The sequence below is a fragment of the Ictidomys tridecemlineatus genome, chromosome 7 (genome assembly GCF_052094955.1).
Source record: "Ictidomys tridecemlineatus isolate mIctTri1 chromosome 7, mIctTri1.hap1, whole genome shotgun sequence".
Classification (NCBI taxonomy): Eukaryota; Metazoa; Chordata; class Mammalia; order Rodentia; family Sciuridae; genus Ictidomys; species Ictidomys tridecemlineatus.
Window position 1 is genome coordinate 191,760,810 of NC_135483.1, and position 21,457 is coordinate 191,782,266.

At 46.1% G+C, this 21,457-nt stretch overlaps 1 protein-coding gene across 17 annotated transcripts in view; it reads left to right on the forward strand.

Annotated features, from left to right (window-relative positions):
• The window catches only part of Dis3l2 (DIS3 like 3'-5' exoribonuclease 2), a 339,632-nt gene that overhangs the window by 275,419 nt on the left and 42,756 nt on the right, over window positions 1–21,457 (forward strand). For 16 of the 17 annotated variants that reach the window (XM_078018215.1, XM_040268004.2, XM_078018225.1 and 13 more), the window contains one exon: window positions 2,421–2,654. In XM_078018215.1, coding sequence (XP_077874341.1) covers window positions 2,421–2,654 — 234 coding nt within the window. Of the gene's footprint in view, window positions 1–2,420; window positions 2,655–20,615; window positions 20,832–21,457 lie in introns of those variants that run through there. The other variant, XM_078018226.1, reaches the window with a different exon arrangement.

A 21,457-nucleotide genomic window follows, 5' to 3' on the forward strand; every position in this document is an offset into this window, starting at 1 on the left:
TCCATGAAGGCCTTGTCGGGTGGACAGTCCTGAGCTGGGCTCTACCCTAGAGGAGCACTTACATACAGACCTTCTGAGGGCTGTTCATGGGAGGCATCGTCTCTGAGGCTGTGAACAGAGTGGTTTGGCTGGTGAAGAGCAAGAGGGTGTTGAATGCTCAGACTTGAAAGTTCCGCTCCTGACCAGTGTTCACCCCTTCTTGCATGCCCTCACCCCCAGTCACTCAACTCTGCTACCTTCCCTTGCTTCAGAATCATGATTTCCACAGTCTGCATCTTGGAACTTTTCCACTTTCCCCTGGCTCTAGAGCCTTGAACTGTCTCCTTTATCCTTTCCTGCATAGACTTCGGCTCTCTGGTGTGAGCACTCCCTACTTCATTCTTTTTCCCCTGGGGCTCATCCCCCTCCTCCCTGCCTGCCTCCCCAGGCCTCTCTTCCCATCCTGGATGGATGGCCTCCATCACCTCCATTTAACCCCAGGTCCTGTTGTTCTTCTGTGTACTCAATCTTCCTTCCATACTAGTTTCTTCTCCCTACCCTGTAAACACAATGAGCGCACCCTCTGTCATGGTTCTCAACGGCTTTCCTTCTCGCCGGTCTTCTGGAAACCACCATCCACAGTAATTGCATTGCTTCTGCTTAGCCATATGCTCATCCCCCACCCAAAGCTTCCCAGACTTTTTCATATCATGACCCATACAAGAAGTGTCACTTTTAAAAAAAAATTTTATTAATCGTTAATGGACCTTTATTTTATTTATTAATTATACATGGTGCTGAGAATCGAACCCAGTGCCTTACACATGCTAGGCAAGCATTCTACCACTGAGCCACAGCTCCAGCCCTGAAGTGTCACTCTTTGAGTGGCATATGGACACATGCTTGAGGCTGAGGCTGATGGAGACAAGTTCTGGTTGCCCTGAAGGCAGAGGAGCCTGGCCCAGGGTGTCCGCAGTGTCCAGTCTTTCAGACATCCCGAGTGCCAGGTGCAGTTCTGCACACCTGGACTTCTCTTTCTTTTAATCCTCTTGACATTCAGATGGTACTGTGTGACACTGGTGAGTTAGAGCTAAACACTGAGGTGGCACTACCTGGGTTCTGTTCCCCTTTGCCACTCTGTAGTGACATGGTCTTGGACAAATTATTTTTTTTTTCCTCTGTGCCTTGGTTTCCTGACTGAAGAATGAGGTTCATAAACTTCCTACCTCATAAACTTCATACCTCCTCACTGTTGGGAGAATCAGTAGCTGCCACCGTGTGGAAAGTGGGTCATCAGTGCCTGTCTCGTAGGAAGTGCCATTTTAAATGGTCTGGTTGCATGTCAGTATCCTTTTTTCTAACAGTTCTCCCCCAGCCCCTTTTCCTACCACTAGACATACCTGGTCTTTTCCTTCTGGACCCTCTTATTTTTCTTCTGTTCTCATCCTCTGGCTTCCCTGTTCCCTACATGGGCAGGTATAGGGGAGCACAGCCCGACTCTTCCTTCCTTGAGCCCCTGGAGGGGTGGTGCCAGCCCTCCTGAACCAGACCAGCCACCGTCTCAGGCCCTGAGCAGCACCCCAGATTCCCTATAGATACCCTCATCTGGATCTCAATCTGCACCTCAGACTTAGAAGTCCCCCCAGAATTTTCATGTTTTATTTTATTTTCTTCTTAAAATCATAAAGGCTTATAGAAAATACAGAGAAATTGAAAGACTGAAATATACCTCAAAGTAATCTCTGCATTTCATCAAGCTTCACCACTGAACTGGCATAGCCCCTGGAGTCTGGGCTTTTTCTCCAGGGGACACTTGGCAGTGTCTAGAGACATTTCTGGTTGTTAGCTGGGGAGGGGGGATGTTACTGGGTGGAGGTCAGGGATCCTGCTCAACATTATTTAATAATGACAGGACAGTCCCTCACAGTAAGGGATTGTTGTCCAAAACCCTGTTCTTTCTCTACATAGACATGTGGAAATTGGTTTTCCCTTTGTCCACTCATCCTTCCTCCTCACCTGTGTCCTCTGCTTCTGTCCATGGCCCTACTTTCTCCCCTTTCCTTCCTCCTGAGCCATTACCAAGCCCAGACATCATCTGTCACATCTCCGGCAACTGTCCCTCCTCTTGCCCCAAGTAATGAATTGATGACCACTCTCCTAAAACTAATGAAGAAGATTCTCACAGGCTCTTCACTCTTCGAGGTGTGTTTGGGGACCTTCGTAGACTTTCACTGTCTATCGAATTCAGCCCAGGTCTGGTAGAGTCCCAGCTGCTTGAGGGCAGCAGCAACCATGTCTGATTCAACTGTGTAACACCATCCTGAGCACAAGGTCAAGCACTCCATAAATCTTTGTTGAGTTTGTGTGGTGAAGGCTTGAATGAAGAAAAACCTGGAAAAGCAACTCCTCCCAGCTTTCTCACAATGCGTCTGTCTCTGCAGATCCTCAAGGAGTGGTTTGGCCGGACCATCATCCGCTCCTGCACCAAACTGAGCTATGAGCATGCTCAGAGCATGATTGAAAGCCCATCTGAGAAGATCCCTGAGGAGGAGCTGCCCCCCATCTCCCCAGAACACAGCAGCGAGGAAGTGCACCAGGCGGTCCTGAACCTGCACAGAATCGCAAAACAGCTTCGCCAGCAGCGCTTTGTGGACGGCGCACTGCGTTTGGATCAGGTCAGTGTGTTTTGTTCAGTGCGACCGTAAAGTTTGACTCATTCCTGAAGCCAGTGGGATGAGGCAGCATGGCAGTCTTTGTCTCTCCTGGCTTTTCCCCAGGCATTCCACCACACTGTGCTGCTCTCCCACCCATCCTCCAGACTCCACAGGCATGAGGCCTGGTGACACAGTCACAGAAAAGGATGGTGTCTGTGCAGGTAGCTCTGCAAGCAAACCACTGCTGTTTTCTGTGGAGAGGCTGTGCCTAGGATTTGATCCTCACTTCAGGTTTTTAGTCTGAATCCCTTCTCATGAAGGCAAGAACTGAAGACACGCATGTTTAGGAAGTAGCTGGCCAGTGTATGATCGTGAGGGTCAAAAAACAGCATGTCATTTTTTTTAATATTATGTGGATTTTTTAGCTTAATTTTATTTTTTTTATCTTTATGTGGTGCTGAGGATCAAACCCAGTGCCTCACACATGCTAGGCAAGGGCTCTACCACTGAGCCCCAGCCCCAGTATATCTTCTTATTCCTCAAAGAGAGTTATTTGTTTAACATCTGAAGAAGTAGGGAAGAGAGGAGCCTGGAGAATGTTAGCTGTTGAAGCAAACAGTGGCTGTAGTCGCAGTGATTCTGACACTGTCAGCCCACTGGGACTTAGGCAGCTGTCACTTGGATCAGGTAAATTTCCACATTCCAGAGTTGATAACAGCTAGGACCCAGGAATTCTCTTTTCATTACAAGAGTGGAGCTTATGTTTTATATCATGGAATCTTTTTTCATTTGTATTTCTGACCCACACTTTCCTCCCCAGGTCATTGTGTGCTGTGGAATTGTCTCCATGTATCTGAAAAATGGAGTGGGTAGCAGCAAGATCACTGGGATTGTCTGAGAGATCTGCTTATCAGACCATTAGCATAGCTTACCCTGCAGAGACTTCTTTCCCCAGCCCTGCTTTAAGACCTTGCAGTGGACGTTCTGATTTCATCCTACCTTCTGCCACAAACCTGCATGACTGCTTCCTAGCAGGCATTGCAAATAGGTGCTGCCCCAACCTAGTAGTAAGGTCTCAGGACCTGGATGATCAGACCTGCCTGTGCTTGCAGTCAGAGCAGCTCCTTGAACTCTCCTGCCCTTCTGCATGCTCAGGGGAAATGATAGGCAGAATAGCAGGAGGAGGACATGAGCTGGAGGAAGAGGGACTAAGGCATAGGAGACTGCAGCAGGGCTCCTTGCTTCCTACAAATCCCCAAGGCACTCTAATTGCCACCCCCCCAGCACCCCCTGGATTCTTGCTTCCTGGATATCAGTCCTGCACTAGGCCCTTGGGCAACCTCCTGAATCTCCCTTTGCATATCTCTAGTAATGTCCCCTTTCTAGAAGCCTCTACCTCTGCTCACCCTGGGATCCCATTCACTGGGATCTTTCCCACCTTCCTTTCATCTTGCTCCACATTCCCTCCCTGAATGGACTCTTCTGCTCTCCTGGTTTTAACTCTCAGCTGCATGAATACTAATGATGCCCTGACCTTCCTCCTCAGCTCCAGTTCAGCCTTTCTACTGCCTCCTGGGTTTTGTTGTTGTTGTTGTTGTTGTTGTTGCTTTGTATTGTTTGGTTTTGGTTTTGGTTTTGGGTCTTTTGTTTTGTTTTGGTTTTTGTTTTTTTGGTGTGTGTGGGGGGGGCAAGTTTTGTTTGTGTTTTGTGTGGGTTGGTTGGTTTGTTTTCCAGTTCTGGGGATTGAACCAGGGCCTCATGCATGCTAGGCAAGTGCTTTATCACTGAGCCCTCCAGCCCTTTTCTACTTTGAGTCATGGTCTCATTAGTTGCCCAGCCAGCCTTGAACTTGCAAACCTCCTGCCTCAGCCTCCCAAGTTGCTGGAATTTGGTGCCACTACGCCTGGCTCCACTTGTCTTCTTAAAACTCACTGCCTGGATGCTCACAGCCATCTCACCAGCACTCCCCTTCCTCTGTGCACAGCAGTGCCTGGTGCTCATGGCTGCCCTCATGCTGTTTAGCACCTCTTCCTTCCATGATCAGGGGAATTGTGCATATGTCCCTGAACCTAGGTGATTCCAGCACTTGTCATGCATTGCTATAATTAAGTATAAATAACTATCTAGTTTACCTAAATATCAGGTCAAGTAATTGAATACAATCATAGAAAAGAAATGTGTTGTTTTTGTTAAAACTAAGTTAAATATTTTGGAAAGATTTGGATGAGTGTTTGAAAATTCTGTTTTTTCTGGGTGCAGTGGCACGTGCCTGTAATCACAGCTACTAGGAAACTTGAGGAGCAGGATCTCAAGTTCCAGGCCAGCCTGGGCAACTTAGCAAGACTCCCTGTTTCAAAATAAAATTAAATAAAAGGACTGGGGATGTAGCTCAGTGATAGAGCAGTTGCCAACTGTGCTCAGCCTGGGTTCCATCTCTAGTACTATCAAAAATAAATAAATAAATAAACATTCTGTAGTTGAGACAACTGTACAAGTGCAGGGGAAATACTAAAATTCAGGAATCGTTCTGTATTCAAATTGCTTTACAAATGGCTTAAACTCTAAGTAAAAGACAATAAATTGAGTGTAGTTCATTCAGAAAAGACTGGAAATCTAATTAGCATATACTTTTTAAAAAGGCTTACTTTTTCAACAATAGTAAATGAATGTGCACTTATATAAATTAAGCCAAAACACAAAATTATATATATATGTGTGTGTGTGTGTGTGTGTGTGTGTGTGTGTATGTGTGTGTGTGTTTATGTATATGTATATATATAAAATCTGTTCTACATGTTTCCCTTCTTTACCTGACTTCTAGAATAACTCACCAAGTGCTACTCAGTCACACTAACTATGCGGGTTTCTGGTATAACAGAGACATTACCCCATCAGGTTGATGTAAAGTTCAATTGGATTAAGTGTGTGAAATACTCAACAAACTGGAAAAGACTGCCGGGTGACCTCAGTTCGCAGCAGTAGGAGAGGTGTGATGGTGAAGACAGGGAACCTTCACAGATTATTGATAAATTGTCGGCATGTCCAAGAATCCACATTTTATTGCTGAAAATGACTTTTGATATCTAAACCTCAATGGCCTTTTCAATTTATAAATTAGAAAGCTGAGACCCCCAAAGGCAAAACATCCAAATAGCTCTTTGTTCAGTTTCTCTCCATTTACACCATGCTGACTTAAGAAAAAAAAGTTTTCCTTTAAAGTAGGAGAAAAAAAACACTCTCAAAAGTCCTAATTTGGTTCCAGTTAATTAAGGTTTGAAAATAACGAATTTGCATCCTTGGAGTTTATTCCTTGGTTTTCCAGAAAACAAGTCTGGGGGACCCCAGCTTTAGAAGGAGGAGACATCAATCTCCCACAGCCAGGGACACTGGTGAGATCGATTATAAATCAGCTAAATGGCCCCATTCAGAAGTCACTGCATTTGTCCTCCTGTCCTTACTGCCTGCTTTTGCCCTCACAAAAATCCATTTTTCCTTGATGCTGTTTGAGTAGTCTACTGTTTGGAGTTGTTCTCTGAAGCTTTTTTGCCCCAGTTCACAATGTCCACGTTTTGGGTGGTGGCCTAAAAAATTCATCCTTTTACAAAAGCTAGCTCAATTAGAGAGGAGACACCATCCATGTCACACATTAGGCCCATGGGTCTGAGATAAATCAGCCAAACCAGAAGTTTCACCTTTCTAAGAAGTCGGTTTGCCCTTGAGATGAATAAGGGCCGAGTGCATGTCTCTAATCTGGTGCCTGTTGTGGAGTCTGGCACAGAAACCATGATAACCTCAGAAAAGCAGAGCAGCGTGACCACTGGATGTTCCCCAGTCAAGGGGAACAGAGTGCAACTGCCTCAACCTTGTCTGAGCTGGTGAGCCTCAGCCTGGGGCCTCCTGTTCCTGACTCCACCATGCAATCAGATAATAGCAAACTTGCTGTGTCCTGTGATGGGAAATGCACTGGGCAGCAGTGCCTACCAGGTGGGATGCCCGCTCCAGATGTCTCTTTCCTGGAGCTCAGACCTGGTTCCATATAGGGTTTTGCACCATGAAATGACTCTACTTTGCTTCACTACCCAAAAGCAAATTCAGGCCTCAGATGCAGTCTTGTGCTTTTCAGTTGAATGAGTTAAATGATGTCCTTTCCATGTTTTCCATCTCCACGTTTGCTGCCGTCATGATAACATAGGGACTTAACAAAGATGCTTATTCTAGGTTGTTTTATAACATGTATCTCCTATTTCTTAAAAGGAGGCTGCCATAAGGTTGCCCAGACTTTTTTTATATTTATAGTAAAAAAAAAAAATAAAAATCACAATGGTTTATAATCTCATCTGCATCTTGAGCTTTGGGAAAGAACAAAAACTTAGGAACAGTCTATAGTTTGGGAAACTCAAGCTTTCTGGGGCTTTCTCCCCAGCCTCTCTGTTCAGTCAGGTGACAGCATCTCCCAGAAGGCTGCTGAGGTGAGAACTTGTGTGGTTAGGCCTGGGGCCTGTGGGAGTCCTACACCCTACAGGGGTCATGGGGAGAGTTGAAGCAATTTCTGAATTCAGAGGGTGTTTGAAGTTGGGTGAGGTACCCTGTTGTTTCCAATTTCTGAGGCAAATTCCTCCAAACTGAAGGAGGCTCTAGCTTTCCTAAATTCTCAGCTGCATCTCATATAAATCCTACTTGAGACAATTTTGAAGCCCAGACTTCAGAAAGTTTCTTTGTAGACTTGATTGTAAAGCTGACCTTGTTAATGGAGATCACTTAATACTCTAGGACCCAAGCTGCTATGGAATGCTGTTGTGGATGACCTTGACCTAGCCTAGTCTTTAAATCAGGGGTTGGCAGACTTGTTAAAGGGCCAGAGAAAATGATTTGGGCTCACAGGCCATATGCTCTCTGTGTTGCTCCTCAGCCCTGCCATGTCCACGTGCTTTAAATGAATGAAGGTGGTTGTGATCCCATAAAACTTGAAGGACTTGAATTTCATACAGTTGTCACATGTATGAAATATTTTTCCTTTGATTATTTTTCAACCATTGAAAAATGTAAAGCCTATTTTTGGCACCTGAATGGTTGAAAAGCAGTTTGGCCTGTGGGTCCACACGTTGCTGATGACCCCTGCTTAAATGAAGGGCAAGCAGTTCAGCCCTATCACCCAGTGAGCTTTTAGCAGCTCATCATCACTTCCCTGGGAAGCCAGGCTGGGTAATGGAGAACAGTTGTGCTATGTTAGCTCCCAGGATGGTTTCTTGCAATTAAGTAAATTATTCCTTTGATTAGTACCATGTTTAGCAGGTCTGATTGGAGGATGGCAGTAGAAGGACAAATCTGTTCAGCACCAGCTCCCTTGCTCTATTTACCAGCACAGGTCGCTTTAATCAGCCTGAAGCCAAAGGATCAGTGGCTCTCATTAACCCCTCTGCAGGCTCCTCCCAGCCAGGGTAGGGCCCACATGCCTTCCTGGCTGACTGACTGCAGGGACTGCTCTTGACAGAACAGGCTCTGGGGAGGCTGGGTGGCTTTTCCCGCACCTGCCCCAATGCTGAAAGCAGTGTGTTTCATACTGGTTCTGTTCCTTCCCTTCTACACAGCAGCTCTCCAGAAGTGAGCGTCCCAGCTCTCTGCTGATTATTTTTTGTACAGGACGGTATTTGGTGCAAGATGAGGAAAGGCACTTTCACACCATCTGACTCTTAGTCTCATTGATATGTCATGAATAAAACACAAGAGTAAGCTGCTGACCAGGAGGCATGCTTTTTGGAGAGTCTATCCCTCAGCATGTCTTCAGAAAGCTTTGATTGGGGGCCTAGTGTGCTGGGTGCTGAACATGTAAAGATGAAGGAATAAGACTCAGACCCAGTTCTTAAGGTTGTGATGGAGCCTGAAGAAGACCGGAAAAGAATGCTGTGTGGGACAACCCTGCCCAGAGTGTAGGGGTACTGCCTTGGAGAGGTTGGCCTGGGGTGAGCACGATCTCCCAGCAGAGGCTCTAGAAAGACCCAAGGGACCAGCCAAGCTGCAGAGGCCAGCAGAGTGCAGGCGCAGGCACAGAGGGGCAAGAGATGGAAGACTGTTCCACTTGTGTGGTGTAGAGTGTAGAGAGGGTGAAGCTAGAAAAAGGGAAAGGGGCTAGGCCTTGAAGACTGCAGGAAGGAGGCGGAGCGCCATGAAACCATTATCAGGCAGGTTGGGCAAGGGGTAACCATTTGGGGGCCAGCAGCATAGACAGCGGTTATGGAGCTGTATAAGGAAGGACCTCTCGAGGGAGGGCTTGGCCAACACTGGCCTTGAAGCCTAGACAGGCGAGACAGGAGGGTGGGAATCACCAGAATCATCAGCCAAGACCCCACGTTCGCCTCTGCCCTGCTTCTGCCTCCAGAAAGAAAACTTTCTAATAGACTATAGCAATTTAGAAAATAGAAGAGTATAAAGAAGAAACTAAAATCACCTGAAATCCCATTTCCAAGAAATAACCACTGTTATTATTTTGGTGTGAATTGTTTTTATTTTTGGAGATATATACTATCATTTCTCGTGGATTTTTCCCCTCACCACATTAGGACAGGAGGGAAGGTAGTTAACATAACATTATATATATATATATATATAAAATGTTCTGCTCTGTAACAGTAAGCAATGAATTTTTCCTGTGTCCTGAGGAAATCTAGGGCCCGAGGGATGTAGCTTTCTCGAACTTTATAATGCCTGCATTATATTTTGTCATATCAATAATCTCTTAAACATGTAAGTACTCCCAGTTTTGGACATTTTAGTTATGATTTTTGGAACTATAAATAATAGTATGATTGCCTTTTTTGTTCATAAATCTCAGCCTGGTCTTTAAATTGTGATGATGGGCAGGGATATGGACATTTTTAAGAATCTTGAAACACACTGCTGTGTCCCTTTAAGAGAGGTCATACCAGCTCCTGCTCTCCACAGCACATGAATCAGGGCACCTAAGAGGCGGGTGCGCTGCCTGTAGGTTTGCCCTCGCTAGCTCTCTCCTGCTCTCTCCTGTGCCCAGGCACATGTGAAAGGATTTCCCAATTGCATTAGTTATTGTGAAAAGTATTTCTAAGGCTCCTAACATTTGAAATAACAGACAGAGGTAGTGGAAAATACCCTGCAAAACTCTTGGCTAATGTTGAGACTGGGGAGTGACCCCTGTCCCAAACTAATGTCTCCCTTTCCTCTCCTTAGAGACCTTACAGAAACCCCTCACATCTGCACTGGTGTGAGAGCAACCATCTCCCTCAGATTCTTAGAGTACACTTGTGACTGCATTAGTTTTCTTGTCACCCTTACCTCCCCTGTGTAAAATAGCTCCCAGGCCTGACAAGAATACTTATAAGGAAATCAACTGAATTAAGGCTAGAGAAAACAGACTTGCTCTAGATACTCTGGCCCCCATAAGAACCACTCCCTTCTTGTTAGGGTAGTGACAGCCAGGTCCAGGAGGGCTCCTGCTAGAAGCTCGGGGTTTCCATTTAAATGTTGACAGTACATTACTTCAGGCCACGGCTAGTTCTAGAGTCAGTGAAACTTAAAGAATACTTATTAGCCTGCCTGATTTTTCTTGTTTTTCCCAGTTACCAGTTTCATAACAATCATATTAGCAAAATTTTCACTTAAATGCATCTATCTCATTTATAAAATAAACCCCTAGCCGAGGTTCCTTGCTCTCATGCACACAGGGCTCTCCAGGAAGGCTGTGCAGAGGAGGCAGGGGAGCACACTGCACTCTGGGCTTCACAGGGAATTGGGAGCACAAGAATGCCAGTCATGGGGTTCCAGATTGTTTCCTTTGAGGGAGAGAGCTGGGGCAGAGATTGATTTCAATTTCATTATTGAGCTTTAATTTCACATGAAATTACAGAAAACAATTCATGCTTATGCATTCCAAGGCATAAACAAATTTGACCTACTTATATATAACTAATACTAATTACAGTTACTTATTTGAGCTGATCACTATTTGCAGCTTATTAACCTATACATAAAAACTAATATATATCATTAAGTGTCAGACTAACCCTGCCGAGCAGCTTATTATTATAGCCCTCCACTCTTCACGTGCTCAGTCTTCCTTTAGACGTGTCACATAGCCATTACTTACAGTTCACAAAAATTAGAAGGGATTGGATTTATTCTGGAAGTTATCACACATGCACACTCAGACACGATTGCTCCTGACACTGGACTCTTCCTCTGGAGTTCCTCTTGTAATATGAATGCCACTCACCCCTGGTAAGGAGCCAGAAGGCAGCATAAGACAAATTTCCTACCCTAGGGCTACATAGTGATCTTGCAAAGAACTGTGTGTACTTACTAGAAACGCAGGTAAAACAAAAGCAAAAGCACTGCGGCTTGAGTCAGGGCTGATGGAATCCCTGGGTGCTTCCAGGGTGGTCCTAGCACCCTGGCTGTGGGTGCCCTTCTAGGACAGGGCTGCAGTGCTGCTTCTGTTCTTGTGGGCAGGGCCAGTGCAGAGCCTCAGCAGGACCCTGAATACTACTTTCTAAGTTACTCTAGAAAATAGCCTGACTTCTACTCCAGAAGCTTTTCACTTCTGGTTCTTTCCATGTGCCCATACATATCCAGGCTCATTTCTTACAGATAGAAAAAGAGCTATTCCCACCCTTCCTTCTTCACCGCCTCCTCTGTAACTTCTTGTTCACTTCTCAGGCTCCAGAGCCTCTGCAGAGAGGTTTGCATTTGCCACACCCTGCTTTTCCCAGGCACAACCTGCTCCACCAGCCCTCCCCTTTAGCATGCCTCTAACACTTTATTTATACCTGTCACCTGTCTTCAGTTACAGTATCTTGTCATCTTCCAATTGCTACCCTGTCTCCTTTCCTAAGGCTTAGTTCTTAAACCAGCCCCTGCACAGTGCTTGGTTTTTACCCAGGTGCTTCCAGGTTTCTAAACATCAGTGTGCATACTGGTCTTTCTGATAAGTGGGTGGTGCCAGCCACAGTGGGGAGAGTGGACTGTGTCCTTAGAGGGGAGGGGCCTTTATGTAAGAGAATTAGACACACATTATGAACCGCCAGGGCCGGTCTTTCTCTCCTGAATAAAAGGGTTGGGTGTTTGATTATTTTCCAGGGCATCCAAAGTTCTAAAACAGGGTGTAATGAGGAGTTTCTGAGGTGGAGCTGCCTGGACAGGAGTGAGGAGCCAAGAAGCTTCAGCACCTCAGGGGTTTGCAGTGCTTCTGAGGCCACTGAGCACTTTTGTGTTCTCTCTCATGTGCAGTCGCAGAAGGGGCTCTCCAAGGGAAGGCAGAGACCCCGAGGTGCCACAAGGGAAGGGAGATGCTGACCCTCAGCATGGAGAGGTGAGGAGGCACCAAATCTCTACCTGTCTCTTGAGAGGATTCTCTCTAGGGCGAGCCACCATCAGCCACTCCTCTTGTCCTTGTGACAGAGAGAGAATGAGCTGAGTAGCAGAGGAAGCTCTCCAGCCTGATGTTCCCTCTGCGCAATTCAGATGAGAGTCCGTATTTGCTTTGAGTGGAAGCGACCTCCCTAGGACATACATATTCTGCAGGGTTGCTGCTGGGCTGTCAGAAAAGAGACTAGGTCACATCCTGGTCAGCATTGAGAGCGTCCTCAAGTGTAAGTCTCTGACTTTCCAGGGGCAATTAAGTAAAACAGTCTTGGACTATGCCCAGCACCCTTCTTCCTCTTCTTTCAGGTTAGTAGCCTTAACAGGTAGGATGCAATTTGACCTCCCTGGAACTCTGCCTTTTGGGGTAATTGTACTCATGATTTGGAAACAGTAGGACTTGTCACCTTTATATTCACAGGACACTCTGCATGTCCTTGCCCTGCCCCCATGTCACACCCCCGTCACTGGAGTGTGAGCCAAACAGCTACATAAGAGACATGGAATTCTTTGACGTAAAACCTGCAATGTAGAAAGGAAACCCTTGCAGCTGATCCTTAGATTTCAACCATGACTGCTACTTTGGAATGACACAGTTGATTTCCTTTTTCATTTTTCAGTGAGCTAGGGGCTCTGCTTCCCAGGCCAGACCCCTGTCTTAAACTCCACTGCTACACTGAGTTCCCCCTAAATATCGCCTATGCCTTGACACCCAAAAACCTGCAGGTGTCATGGACCAACAAGATTCTCAAAAATATTTGAGGGACAAAATATAGGATTACTGGTTTTTATTTTGCCAGGCAAGGACACTTTCTTTAAAAAGCTAGTCTATTATCTCCATTATTTAAACATAATTTCACATTACCCAGTAGTCATTTACTTGACTGGGTTGAGCTTGGTGAAGTCTGTTTAATTGTCTCATTTTCCCCACATTCTGCTTCATCTGAGATCCACATGTGAAAACCACTGGGCTCATACATCAGTTCCAGACCCTCCTGCCTCTGGAGGCCCTTGCTGTGTATCTGCTAGTGGTGCACCTGCTTCCTGCCAGCTCTCTGCCTTCTCCCTTCCTCCTTCCCTGCCTTTGCAGAGCCTGAGACCCCACTTGTTCACCCAGTCCCATACCCCACTCCCTTCAGGAGCCTGCCCCACAGTAGTTGTCCTCCCCCTCTTCATCCTCCCCCTTTCTCCCCCTGCCCTCCTGACACCTGGGGCTTCCTGGGTGCCTGGTGAGCCTATTCTAGGTCCACATTGATTTTGCTTTGCAGCTTTGCTCTCTTTTTTTCTCTGTCCACAGTCTTGACCCTGGACTGGTGGGAGCAGACCACTTGTGGTTCCTCTCTCACCATCAGCCTCTCACATTGTTAGGTGCAGGAGGCACGCCAGGCCTCATGGAGTGTACCACCAGGTGGCCACAGGCTGCTAGCGATGGGTGTCATTGAGGCCATGGGGGCCTGAGGACATAATGCCCATTTTATAGTCTGCCATTTATAATTGGGGTTCCATAATTCCTTAAGAAGTTTCTGCATTCCTGAAAAGATGATAGTATTGTAGCACAACTGGTTTTGTTTTGTAATCATACTTTCATCCCCATTTTAAGGAACATATGCAAATGACATATGTTGTTAAACTAGAGAGAATTTAGAATCTTAAAATTATTTTCTAGCTTGACAATATTCCAATTGACTTATCTTTTTAATTTCCCACATTTTTGAGTATCTACTAGGTATAGAGTACCTGCTAGGCCCTGGGGTCAGAAAGATTAGAATATGATATCAGCTCTCAGAGTAGCATGTCACCTCCCAGAAGAAGTAGAGACGAGTGGAAGAAGGGCACAGGAAGAACCTGGGCCTGTGTTCAGGTGCCTGCTCTGGTGTTTCACATGAGGACACAAGCTGTGGCCAAAGGGGTACTTTAAAAGTCAGCTAGGCTAGGGTTGTGGCTCAATGGTGGAGCACTTGCCTGGTATGTGTGGGGCACTGGGTTCAATTCTCGGCACTGAGTTCAATTCTCGACAACTAAACAATTATTTTTAAAAAGTCATCTAGAAACACAGTCATTCTGTCTAAAAGTTTTCTTCTGTATGATGAGGGTTAGCAATTTGCTATTAGAAAATACATAAAATGGGAGTTGGGGATTTAGATCAGTAGCAGAGCGCCTGCCTGGCCCTCAGCCCTGAAAAAAGAAAATACTGGAAATGCTGAAAATAAAGAGAAATTATTTAGCTGCCCTTTGAATTGTGACCTCCTAAGATAAAGGAAATCTGCCAGAGTGGAGGGACATGAGGGCAGCACATAGGACGAAGGAGTGGGGAGTCCTAGCAGGCTCCTTATCTGCTTGTGTTTAGCTGAGTCACCTAAATAAGAAACTCTGCTGAGGATTAGAATCTGCTCAGGTCTGAGCCCATTTGAGCAAGGGCTAGGACTGAGCTCTGAGAATGCTGGTGTGTTGCGCTCTGTAAGTGATGTGGTTTGGTTCTGTAAGTAATCAAGCATGCGCCCCTACCTTTCTCCTGCTCCACCCCAGCCACATCCTGGGTCTTAGTGCTTCTTCCACCCTGCCCCAACTCTGTGTTGCCTGACTGCCTCACATTTCTGCCCACTCACCCTGGCCTCCCTGGAGAGCAACAGAACTTCGAGCGCCTCTCTCTGGGCCCCTCCCAGCTACCCAGCTTCCTGATCTGGTTGCCTGACTCCTTGCTGCCCACCCTGTGTCTCTGGACCCCTGTCTATCTAGGACCTGGCTTAGGACTCTTATTCAGTCCCCATTTCCCTCCTGACGGCCCAGGCCCAGGCCCAGCATCTCAGTTATCTTGTTGCTACCAGGATCCAGTCCGTGAAGCATGCTGAGGCCCTTCTACAGGGCATCAAGGGTGGGGGTCCAGAGCATAGCCTCTGGGTCCACTGCCCAGCTCTAGCCCTGGCTTTCACTCAGCAGGGTGACGTTAATTCTTGTTGCTCAGTTTCCTTGTTGGTCACTTGGAGATAAGGACAGTATCTGTATACAGCAGAGATATACAGCAGAACGCTTTCCCCAGGTGGTTACAGCCAGGACAGTTCCAGGTCTTGGTGTTATAACAGTGCAATTCATATTCTTACAAAATGAAAGAGGTATTATGAGTTATTTCCTTAGGAATGCATTCTTAATACTAGATTGAAGTAAATTAACCTTTCTGTGAAATGTTTTTAAAGTAACTTTCATTGTTTCATCATAAAAATAATACATTTGTTTTATAAAAAATTTTGAAATTAATATGAAAACAACAAATAGCCATTGGTCACTCCTCGTCTAATAATAGCGCTCTTCAGTGTATCCTAGAGTGGACATTTTTCGAGCTTCTGGCTTCAGTATATTTCCCAGGAAAGTGGGGCCACTCGGGCTCTGAGGTGTTCAAGGCACACAACGATGGTACACTGTCACCCTTCTCACCGGGCTGCCAGCTTGTGGGTTTGCCTTAATCTGTTAACATCGCAGGTTGGAAATGGGGTTTTATTATTGTTCTGAGTTGCATTTTTTTTTCTGCTGTGGCTCCACCCAACACTTCAGTCTCTTTGCTTTGTCTGTAAAAGGCCAGGTTTCACATCCTGTCTCTGGGATCTCCTAACACAGACTGCCCAGCCATGTTTAGTCAGAATCACCTTTTGCCTTATTAATACCTACAGTAAAATTCACCCTTTTTAACACACAGTTATGTAAGCTATACACACAGTCATGTACATAGGGACAGTTCCATCACCCTAGAAAGTTCCTGAGTAGCCCTTAATAGTCAACCCTCCTACCTACCCTTAGCCTTTGGCCGCCACTAACCTCTTTTGTTTCTTTTGTTTGTTTGTTTGTTTGTTTGTTTGTTGTTGCTGCTGCTGCTGCTGCTGCTGCTGATTGAATCCAGGGGCACTTTACCACTAAACTACATCCCAGGCTTTTTGTTTTGTTTTGTTTTATAGATGGTCTTGTCATGTTGCCCAGGCTGACCTCAACCTTGTATCCTCCTGCCTCAGCCTCCCGAGCCACTGGAATGATAGACATATGCCACAGCACCTGGCTCACTAACCTGTTTTCTATCACTGTTCTTTTGGCTTTTCCAGAATATCATATAAATGGAATTGTCCAGTTGACAGTCTTTAAGTTCCCTTTTGTCATAGAGTCCATGCCATCATATGGATGTACCACAGTTTGTTCTGCCTTTTATCAGTTGAAGGATACTTGGATTTTTTCCAGGTTTTGGCACTGTGAATAATCCCACATCTACCAATAAGCTTTCGTATAGTTATTTTCATTTCACTTGGGTAAATCCTTAGAAACAGAATTGCTGGGTCATATGGTAAGTGTGTATTTAACACACACACACACACACATACACACACACTGCTGCATTTCTTCACCACATAGCTTCACTCTTTATGACTTTTAATGGCTAGTTAGTTTCTTGTTACTGAGTTTTAAGGGTTCTTTATTTTAGATACAAATTCCCTGGCAGATATGTGATTTGCAGTATTTCCTCCAGCCTTTGACTTGCCTGTTCATTCTCATCTCTCTTTACTCTCTCTGACTTGCTTCTCTCTTTTGCAAAGCAGAAGTTTTTCACTTTAATGAAGTCAAATTTTTCAAAATTTTCCTTTACAGATTATACTTTTGGTATCATATCTAAGAAACTTGTGACTAACCCAGGATCACAAAGATTTTCTTCTGGAGCTTTAATAGTTTGGGGATTTACTTTTAGTTTCCCCCTTCCTTTCTAAGCACATTATTTCTCAATCCCAGAAGTTCCTTTTGGAAAATAGTTTCAGAAACAAAGTCAGACACACCTGAGCAATTTGGAAGAGAGTTGGACCTGGGCCTTTCCAGGCATGATGCCTTCCAGGACTCATCTGCAAAGGATGTTGCCCCAGGAAAAGAATTTTCCATGGCTTCAGACTTGGCCATAGAACTAAATAGACAAATAGAACTAAAGATTGCACCTTTTGAAAAGAGGGTGTGAAATGATAAGAGAAAAACCCCTAAACTTTCTAGGTAAATCCTCCTGAATGTTGCCTACAGTTGGAATGGTGAATGGTGCCAAATCTAGAGCTTTGCTGATTACATTCAAACCCTCATGTCAGTGAGTCACCCCATCATGCTTTAATCTCCTAACCAGGAGGCTTTTAAAAATTACAGTCAACAAGGCAGCTTGCTGGTTACAACTGCCATTGGAATTGGGTTTTCCTCAGAACAGCTGGAGCACTGTGTGGTGGGAAGAAAGCCTGCTGTGGGTGAGAGGCCAAGGACTGCTTGCCTGGGAAGGCTGTGCAGCGGATGTTGATGGAGATCTGAGATGACCCACATCAGCTGAGCCTAAGTAAAGGCTGCCATCTTTCACCCATGGGAAAATACAGTGCAACAAACATGTTCAGAAAGTAACACTGATAATTTTGCTTTGGGTCAATTCCTGCAAGACAGATAAGCCATTCCTGTCTTCTAGAAACACAGGATCCAGAGTGTACGTGTGCTAGGTTATTCACAGGAGCAGCAGAAGATTCCTGTCCCAGTAGGGGAGGGCAGGTGAGGGCAGATGGAGAATGGCTTCTCCAAGAAAGTTTCAGACACAGCAGTGCAGTGGTTGAGACATTCTGGAATGTGCATTACATTGGCATGGCTATGGAGATGCTGTTGGAGATGTGACCATCTGATCTTGAAGGACCTCCTTTGCTCTACCCTGAAATATGAGTGTGTCCTTGACTCCAGCGTGGTACTGTTGAAGCATTTTACACTTGGGAGTGAAGGAATAGAACTTTTGTTTCAGAGAGCCCTTTCTAGCAGCTCGGTAGAGGCTGCATTGGAAGGGGTCAATGTGTGCACATCCAGAACGCCAACTCGAGGGCTACAGTCGTCCCCAGCTGAGGCTCTACCTTGAGGTCATACTGCTGACAAGAAGGGACAGGTGAGAGAGGCTAAGTAATGAAATCAGGACCAAAACATGGAAGGAGAACATCTGGATACTCGTGGGCTTCTTCTTGAGCAGCTAGGGGATGTGGTGCCACCCGGGGAGGAAAGGCAGGCACCCTCTAACTTGAGGTGCACTGGGGCCATTCAGTTAAAGGCACCAACAGGGTGGGCAGCCTGGGGGGCTGGTGCACATCACTCCCCTGCCTCGAACATCTGCCTCAGGCCTGCTCACACCCCCGAGATACAGCTAGCAGGACTAGCAGGCAGCATCAGGTCTTGCTGGAGAGACCATGGTGAGCCACGTGGGCACTTGGGAGTAGTGTGTAGCATGCCATGAAAGCCTCTGTTCCCCACCATGAGCCCTGACGCTCAGCATGGAACTGGGGCAAAGCAATCGAGTTCACCATGCCTGTGCCCGCCTCCCCCCCACCTTCTGATTGCACTCTCTTCCTAACTGAGCCTTTCTCGCTTGTTATAAAAAAAAAAAAAAATGTGAATTCACTCCCAGTCCTTTTGAAACCCAACATGTCAGTGATCGATGAGGCCGTATTCTATAACTTCAAAGGAGAAAAACAGAGTGAGTGAACACTGGCCAGGGGAGTTGAAAAGTCCAAGAGAACAGGAGACACATGGGTGACCCCGCCATCAGGAGAAGCGCCCCCAACCCACCCCTGCTGGTGCCATGCAGAGGCCCAGACAATACCACTTTCAATAAATCATGAAGGATCCTGAATGCCTGGTTTTGTCCCATTTTCAATGGGCTGTGGGCATATTGCTTAAGATCTAGCCAGCCATTTGTGCTGGGTTCCCAGCTACTCAAAGGCTCAAAGTCGAGTGCTCTCTCAGCTATATAATGGAGTCTTTGCATATGTGATTTTTGGGGAGACTTTTTTCAGATTTCCATAGCTAGTCATAGTAGAGGTGACCTCGTGGGTAGTACAGGCCATTGTCCCCCTTCACACATACAGCCTTTGAGTGATGTGGAGCTTTGTGGGGTATCCATGCGGCACCTAATTCAATCACTCATCTGACCCCTATCCTACTTTGGCACTGGCCTCTTCTCTGAGCTCAGGAAGCTGCTAGGGGCCTCCCATCAGCCTGGCCACTCGGGAGACATTCTGTGCTGAGTGGAGAGCACTTGGCCAGTTTTCCCACCTTCAGAATTCTAGGCTCCCTGTGAACCTGGCACCTGGTGGCTGCTGTGGAGCTGGGCATGGAGATTTCTATGGGAAGTGCCCTTTAGAAGTCCCAGTTTGCTTCCACAATGGAGTCTGGGAAGAGAGAAGAAAAATAGCCTGAGTCATTTAAGTGCTGCTGAGCTCATGTCCTTCATCACCTGTGACCACCAGGAGCCTCATTTTCCATAAAGAAGCTCACAGGCCTCCTTGGCTTTTAAGTAATAACAACAAAGAGCTAGGATTTATTACAAACCTTCTGTTTGCCAAGTGCTTTTCATAATTTACCTCTTTTAATCCTTAAGCCGCTTACCCATTTTATAGATGAGGAAACTGAGGTGTGGGTGACCGTCTTCTCCAAGGGCACAAAGCTGTAAGTGGCAGGACCAGTTTCTCCTGCCTCTTAGTTCTTTCTCTTGTTGGATGTGGATATTTTTTCATATTTTCTACAAATCTAAAAACTGCATTTAAAATATCATATGATTACATTTATAGAAATTTCTCAAAATGACAAAAATTCAGAGAAGGGACAGAGACCAGACCAATGATTGCCAGAGGTTAGGGAAGGTGGGACCAGGAGAGAGACCCTTATCCTGAGAGGGCAGGTGTGTCTAGATGGCAGAGGCAGCCACACACATTCAGCCATGTTTGTAAAGAGGCTGTGTCGTTTCCTGGTTTTGGTGCTATACTGTAATTAGGTAAGATGTGACCTTACAAGTGAAAATGGGACAATGGGGATGTGGAAACTCAGTCCCATCTTTGCAATTTCTGTGGCTCTATAATTACAAAAAAGGATTTGTTTGTTGTTATTCCCCATGTGGGACACCAGCACTGCCCCGGGAAAGTGCTTGATGTTGGAAAGCAGTCCACATCCTTCGGCTCCAGGGGGCCTAGGAAGGGACCAGACACAGAAGAGGGCCCAGCTTTAGTTTTCACTGATATAAGCTGAGGCTCTGTTATCTTATGGAAAGGTACTGAACTGGAGGCCAGGGCCCCTGGACTCAAGTCCCAGAACTGCAGATGCAGGACCCGGAGCACACCTCTCAACCACCATGAGCTCCAGGTTTCCAGCGCTTGGGAGGAATGGCGATTGTACCCATCCTCGAAGACCAGTGAGGGGGATTCAGCAAGAGCGTGGGTGAATGTGCTCAGCACAAAAAGGTTCTTGAGTAAGCTCATAAATCTTGACAGTAGTGTTCCCATCATCAATATTATTTTGTCCATTATCAAGTTGTACCTTACTTGTAGTCAGACCTATCTGTTACTTATTGTGGAACAGTAAGTAGTCATCCTTCCCTCTGGTTTTGGTCATTTGTTCCCTCATCTGTTGCTTATTGAGTACCAACTTTGCTGAGAACTCAAGTCGGTGCCAGGGATACAGTGATGGGCATGACCTAGCTGGTCTCTGCCCTGGGCACACTAAAGGGCCCATCACCTGGAGCCTCTCCTATCTGCATTGTTCAGATCTTTGCTGTCTTGCCTCTTCTAATCCACGCAGGCTGCTCGACCAGATCCTCCTCTGCACTCCCACAGCATGAGAGTCCGTGATTTAGTTTGTCTGCCAGCTCTTCCCCTCCACCACACAGTGTGCCTGGCAGGGTGCTGGGTGCCACAGAGATGATACTTGCAGAACTGTGGCACAAAGAGAAGCCTCAGAGAATCGCCTTTTTGATGTTTTCATTTTATGGATGAAGTCACAGAAGGGGCCCGTGATGTAAGTAGTAGAAACTGGCTATCTGAGTCCCTAGCCCATTTCGTCAATAGGATAATAATAGATCCTATACTAATTTTAGTTTTTGTTGTTTTATTTCTTTCTTTTTTCCTGCCACTCAGTATTTTGACTAGCTGAGTTACATTTCCTCTTTTAGGCTTTTGCAAACCCTGAGCATGAGAAACCTTTGGCTGGAGTTCTGGTATCACTGCTAACCAGCTGTGTGACTGAGCCAACCAGAGGGCAGGGTCATTGCAGAGGTGGGGCCAGCCCACCCTCTGTCTCCCTTGCTCTCACCCCAGAGGGTGTACCTAGCCCTCCATTCCCCACCCTTGACACTGCCTCTGCAGGCCCACCTCAGAGCCCCTTCCTTCTACCCAGACTCTCCTGAATCTGGGCAGACCAACGTTCTCCCTGAGGTTGCCTGTCCTAAATTCTGGTGGATGAAAGGAGGTCCTCAGTTTATTCTTCAGTGATGCCTTTGCCAGAAAGCCTCAGAAGGCTGATGTCCTAGCACCATGTCTGTCCTGTCTGTTTGGACCTAGAGGAAGGAGTGCTAAATTGCTGGAGCTCCTACCTATAGGGAAAGAGAGAGCAAGGTGCCCAGGAGGCAATGCAAACTGTAGAGG